The 6,521-nt window shown below is 48.2% G+C and overlaps 1 protein-coding gene across 2 annotated transcripts in view; it reads left to right on the forward strand.

The window, feature by feature from the left end:
- The window catches only part of nrg2a (neuregulin 2a), a 51,387-nt gene extending 46,034 nt beyond the window's left edge, over window positions 1-5,353 (forward strand). For both annotated transcript variants that reach the window (XM_079738530.1, XM_079738531.1), the window contains exons 9-10: window positions 767-988; window positions 3,401-5,353. In XM_079738530.1, coding sequence (XP_079594656.1) covers window positions 767-988; window positions 3,401-4,196 — 1,018 coding nt within the window. In that variant the 3' untranslated portion in view covers window positions 4,197-5,353. The remainder of the gene's footprint in view (window positions 1-766; window positions 989-3,400) is intronic.
- The last annotated feature ends 1,168 nt before the right edge of the window (window positions 5,354-6,521 follow it).

Consider the following 6,521-nt stretch of genomic DNA (forward strand, 5'->3'; position numbering starts at 1 on the left):
GCCAGGGTTAGGGGTTTGATTCCCACTGGGGACAACCATGCCAAGAACGCTTTGGATAAAGTCGTCCACCAAATGATCTCTGTTACCATATAACAATATGCTTATTGAAATCTGCTTCCAGCTTTGGAGTTATATATTTCCGTACACTTAAGTTTTATAATGTGTTGTTGTTGTGCTTTGGTTGTATTTCATTACATCTATCTACTTTTATCTATTTTAGTTTTTCAATCGAACAAAAAGACATACACAGATTGAAGGAGTCTGTTGATAACTTTCTATCTACTGACAATTTCTGTCTGTTGATAACTTTCTCTCTGTTGATAACCTTCAATCTGTTGATAACTTGATATTGATTGATAACTTTGTCTGTTGAAGCACTCTACCTCTGTATAACTGTCTCGTGTCTGTATAACTGTCTCGTGTCTGTATAACTCTCTACCTCTTTATAACTCTCAGTCTCTGTTTAACTCTCAGTCTCTGTTTAACTCTGTATCTCTGTGTAACTCTCAGTCTCTGTGTAACTCTCAGTCTCTGTATAACTCTCAGTCTCTGTGTAACTCTCAGTCTCTGTGTAACTCTCAGTCTCTGTGTAACTCTCAGTCTCTGTAACTCTCAGTCTCTGTGTAACTCTCTCTCTCTGTATAACTCTCAGTCTCTGTGTAACTCTCAGTCTCTGTGTAACTCTCTCTCTCTGTATAACTCTCAGTCTCTGTGTAACTCTCTCTGTCTATGCTTAACTCTCTTGTGTGTGTCTGTGTGTTGGCAGACATGACGAGCGGACATGGAGCCTGGACCACTCGGGCAGCATCCTATCAGACTCCCCAGGCATGATGTCTTCCTCGGTGGGCACCAGTAAGTGCAGCAGCCCCGCCTGCATGGAGGCCCGGGCCCGTCGCGCCACGCACTGCGTCTTCTCCGACCCCCACCGACCAGGCCTGCAGTACGGAGAGTCCTTCGACTCTCTGGGGGACTCCCCGCACAGCGACAGGTGGGACCACCAAGAAACACACTTCAGCCTCTTTAGCAGTTTAGCACCTTTAGCATTAGGACCGAATTATCTGAAGTGCTTTTAGCATTATCGTAGATGAATAAGCTAAACTGCATTCAGCACTATGATTGGATGAATTGTCTGAACTCCATTTACCGTTTTCAATGGATGAATTAGCTGAACTGCGTTTAGCATTATCAATGGATTCATTTGCCTAACTGCATTTGTGTTCTTAGCATCATAATGAAAAATGAATGAATTAAACAACAAAATAATTGAATGAATGAATCAACAAAATACAATTATGGATGAGTGAATTGGTTTAAGCACTTTTAGCATTATAAATGAATCAGCTAGATCTCTTGTCAATATGATGGAGGAACTTGGCTGAAACCCATCAAGCATTAGGAATAAATGAACTTGCTATCGTAAATTCAACAATGAATTAGCGATACAAACAGAAGAATTAGCCAAACGGCCATTTAGCACGATGAATGAAGGACGTGTCTAAAGAGGTGTGATGCTGGGGGGGTTCTCATCACAGTTGTCTGTCTTTTTCCACTGGTTCTGTTTTGGCCCAGAGGGTCCGTCAGAGCACGACAACGGGGACTCCAGTGGAAAATGATCCACAGCAGAGCCGATGATGAAATCCTCCAGAGCTAGCACTGCACCAGCCAAGCAGCGCAACAATAGCGCTCTTGTTGTGGTTATTCCCAAGTCAATAATCAGGGAACGTTTGCTAAAGTGCGGCCATTAGCATTGACATGCATCAGCGTGATTGAATATCACTGGTTTTGAGTCGGCGCCCGTTACACTTTGATGCTACTCAATTCATACCGCAATTTCGCAAGGTTGAGTTAATATGATTTCTTAGGTTATTAAAAAAACGTCAAAGAAAAATGTGAAAAAACCAAAGTTATTTTCTAAATTGTTCTGGGCAAGACAGTGTTGAGGCTTTCCAGACATGGCTATTGTCCTTGCCAAATATTTGACATGTATGTATATACAAATATATCCGTGATTATTGGTTGACCTCCCAATGTAAATGTGATGTTAACCGCCCAGGACTTGAGCAGTAGTTTGACAAACAAGCTCCACGATCCACACCCAAATGTCTATCTTCTCATCTTTAATTTTCACTTCAGAGGCCGCGCACTAAGTATGTGTGAAAAGGTTAATGTGACTTTAACTATAGGGGAAATTAGTCTGCCAGGACAGGTGGCATATATCAAGGGTAAGTACCATGGTTCCCCGCCAAAACCCACAACCTTAGAGGAAGGGTGCGGAGCTCCCTTATGGAGCTAGGAACCCCGGGGTTTCACATTGCTAGGAGTCTTTGTTCTGAGTTTTAACTCAATATTACCAAGTTCGTCGAGTTTATTAACTTCACATGAGAATGGTAAGAATTCAGTTATATCTGATGCTTTTTTTTTGATTTTTTTCAAATGATCAGAGTAGCGTTCAATACACCACTCGTAATTTGAAATTATTCAACGCAGATTGCTAAAACAATGACCTTGCAGAAAGGGATCCCTCATCTCATATTTAACTTTTAAATGGAAACCCCGTAACTGGAAGTAACACGGGGTAAGGAGCTGTCATTGGCATCACCGAATCCCAGCCTCAGCAGTTGGACCAATCGGAACAAGTTTGAGGTCAAAATGGCATAGCAGCATCTGCCAAACCCACGGTTCCCATCACACCAGCACTCTGAATCACAGGACTCTCCGCAAAGTCACCGAGATCAGAGCGCAGCTCTCCATCTCAGGAGAGACCCTGTCGGCTCTTTCATGTGCTGTCAGTCCTTCTTGTAATGTTATAACGCCCTTGATGATCACTATAAAAGCCAGACAGGATTGCATTACAGTAGACTTTTATTTTGAAGCGCTCGCCTTTTGCTTTGATCGGATTGTAGCGCTGTTGTAGATCACCTCACATCGTGAACCCTCAAAACGTTTTCCCCTTACATTCGGATTCTGTGCAACGTTACCCTGTAAAAATGATCCTTTCACTGTGGACTCATTTAGATGACAAATGTGAAGTTTCCCTGGCATGAACCGATATGGAAAATGATATGAAAAAATAAAACAGACCAATCTCGAATGGAATCGGGAAAAGATCGGATGACCGTGTCATTATGCTGGCCCTGCAACGCATGTCTGGGTGCCAAATAGTGATCCCATGAGGTAACGGCGCACCTTGTTGACTGGAAATGACAAGAATTCTCTGTCGACAGTGGTCCCCCGCCCCCGCCTGCCCGCCTCTGGCTCTCTCCCCTCCCCCCTCGCCGTCGCCCCCTCACCTCCCGGCACTAACCCTCCCTCCTCTCTCTCCCCTCCCCCCTCCCCCCTCGCCGTCGCCCCCTCACCCCCCGGCACTAACCCTCCCTCCTCTCTCTCCCCCCCCCCGCAGGTACGTGTCGGCCCTGACCACGCCCGCCCGCCTCTCCCCGGTGGACCTCCACTACTCGCTGCCCCCGCCCACCTTCCAGATCACCTCCCCCAACGCCAGCCACGCCCTGTCCCTCCCGCCCGCCGCCCGCAACCCCTACCCCCCCACGGAGGAGGACCAGCCCCTGCTGCTGCGGCGCTACCAGGTGCCGCTGCACGACGCCCAGGCCCACGAGCCCTACCGGCAGCAGCGCCGGCGGAGCTACCTGCGGGACAGCCGCGGCAGCCTGCCCTCCAGCCCCTACCCCCCGTCCCAGGACGAGCACTACGAGACCCCCCAGGAGTACCTCTGCTCCCTGGAGCAACCAAAGAGAAGCGCCTCCCGGGGGTCCCGAGGCCGCGGGGGCGGGGCCTCGGGCCGCGGGGGCGGGGCTTCGGGCCGCGGGGGCGGGGCCTCGGGGCGGGGAGGCGGGGCCGAGCCCGGGGCCCCGCAGTGCCGGCGGTCCCGGCTGAACGGGCACGTGGCGCCGCGCGGCTACGAGGCGTCCCGGGACTACGGCTCGCGGAGCTGTCTGACGGACAGCGAGTCGGAGGAGGGGGAGGGAGGGGAGAGCACGCCGTTCCTCAGTATGCAGAACATGAACGCAGAGCCTCCCCCTTCCCCGCCCGCCGCCGCCGCCGCCGCCGCCACCGCCGCCGCCGCCGCCGCCGCCGCCTACCGGCCCGCGGACTCTCGGACTTCACAGCCGGGCGGCCGGCACTCGCACACGAGACTCACGCACACACGATCCAAACCGGACTCCAACACCCCCCACTAGAAGAGAGGGACGGTAGAGAGGGGGGGAGAGGGGGGGGGGGAGAGGGGGGGAGAGAGGGAGGGAGAGAGAGGTGAGGAAAAAAAAAACAAAGAAGAAAAAAAAAACAACAAAAAAATAAATATACTATAGACCCTGCATCTATAAGAAATATTTTTATTTTATATAACTGACAGATATTCTAAACAAATGAAATATTTATTTTCATTTTAGAGCAAAAGTTGTCTACTAGTTAACAGCAAAGACTTTTTATAGGGAAAACTCTATTTATATGTACATTTTGATTTACAGCATACACCGTGGCAGTTTTTTCACTATGTAAAAAAAATATAGGGTAATATTGTGGTGCCTTTTGCTGTATGCCGATGACGGAGGGCCTTGGACCGTTTTATAGCCTTTCTTATATGGAAGCCTCATTTTTATACACCTTTATTATTATTGTTATTATTATTATTATTATTAATTATTATTATTATTATTATTGTTGTTCTTTCTTTATTCTTTTCCCCTTGTTTTCCTTCTTTTAAGAATCTAGCCCCACGTTTTATCCCCTTTTCATGTCACGCAATATAAACCACTTCAACGTCAGGTGTATGTTTACATTAATATGAAACGCCTGTAGACTTTATGAGTTGGGATCTATCGAATAGAACGCCTGCTAAATGCAATGCCCATCCTTGCCGCCCCCTGTGTCTGTGTGTGTCTGTGGCTTTGTGACTGTGTGTGTGTTTGTGCACACTTATACGTGTGCTTGTGTGCCTGTGTGTGTGTGTGTGTGTGTGTATGTGTCCACGTGTGGTCATTCACACGTGAATGTTTAACTGAATGTGTGTTTGCGTGTGTGTCTGTGAGCCCGTGAGCGTAGCCCTTAGTTTGCTTGCATGTGTGTGTGTGTGTGTGTGTGTGTGACGTAGGATAGAGTGTGTGGCTGTTTGCTGTGGTCCCATCAGGTGTTGTGTGGAGCTGCTCCCTCCGGGGGTCTCCCGGCCCCCAGGAGGTGTGTGCGGAGGTGTGGAGGCTGGAGCTGCTTCTTCTGAGGCTTGGATGTCATGCAGATGACCATCGTCTCACGTTTAATCTCCAAACTCACCTTGGCCCCCCCACCCCCCATCATTTGCCATTTTTGTTAGAGGTCTGTAACCATCTCCGCCCCCCCCCCCCCCATGATTGGTTCCTGCAACACAAGCGCCTGTTTGGATTGGCTGACGATGAACATCAGAGAAGCCCCCCCCCCAAAAAAAAGCATTTAATTCACACTCTCTCTCCCCCTATCTATGCTCCATCCCTAGCCCACCCTGTCACCCGCCATGCTTTCAGTGGCGTTGAGAGCCACACAGTGTCTCAGGATCTCCACCCCCCCCCCCTCAGTGACATCATCTGATGACCCCTGCTCCCCGTACCACCGCCACCTTTCCTCCATCATTCCCTTCTGTCTTTCTCCTCAGCTCAAGGTCTGCCTAAGATACGTGGAGCGCTTGATTTAGACATCACATCTACTGCCCTGCCAAGCCCCCCCCCCCCCCCCCCCCCCCCGAACGGAGAGAGGGAGAGACAGGGGGGACAGAGAGAGAGTGAGAGAGACAGAGACAGAGAGCTAGGAGGGGACAGAGAGAGGGAGTGAGAGGGAGAGACAGAGACTGGAGTGCATTGGACAATGTTCAAAAGGAAACTAGCTGTGAAACCTGGAGGATCATATAATGGAAAAATATGCAAACTTTCTATTTTGCTCTTTGATTACATCATTTTTTAAGAGGTGACTGTGGTGTGTTGTGTGTGCGTTTGTGTGTGTGTGTGTGTGTGTGTGTGGAAGAACTGTGTGATGCCTATAGTGTGTAGACATAATATAACATAATATCACTTGCATATTTACAGTTTATTATTTTATCAAAGCGGCTGTTATGTCATTAACCATTTTTTTGTTTTATTAATACACACACACACACTTGTTCAATCATACGCGTGTTCATACATCCATGTACATAATCGACATGTCTTTGAAACCCGGGTATTCCACTTAAAGACAGAGTAAAGCAGTGGTCTTTGGTTCCTTTAATATGATACATTTTCACGTAAAAACTGAATATTTGGGGGCGGGACTAAGCTGATGGGATGTGTGATTGGTCCTTCAGAACTTAATTGGTGATAGCAGTACTTATTTAGCGACGCCCCCCAACAATGTTATCCATGTTATTATTGGTTGGAATTTAAAGCCCGGCCAACTGGGGCTTGGTGACGCAATCAGAAAAATGTGTCTGTTTGGAGAAAACGTCCATTTGCATCTCATGTTGTCTTTAACTTCCTGTATCGTACTGTTGAGAGGTACTGTGT

Source organism: Pollachius pollachius (genome assembly GCF_949987615.1).
Source record: "Pollachius pollachius genome assembly, chromosome: 6".
Classification (NCBI taxonomy): Eukaryota; Metazoa; Chordata; class Actinopteri; order Gadiformes; family Gadidae; genus Pollachius; species Pollachius pollachius.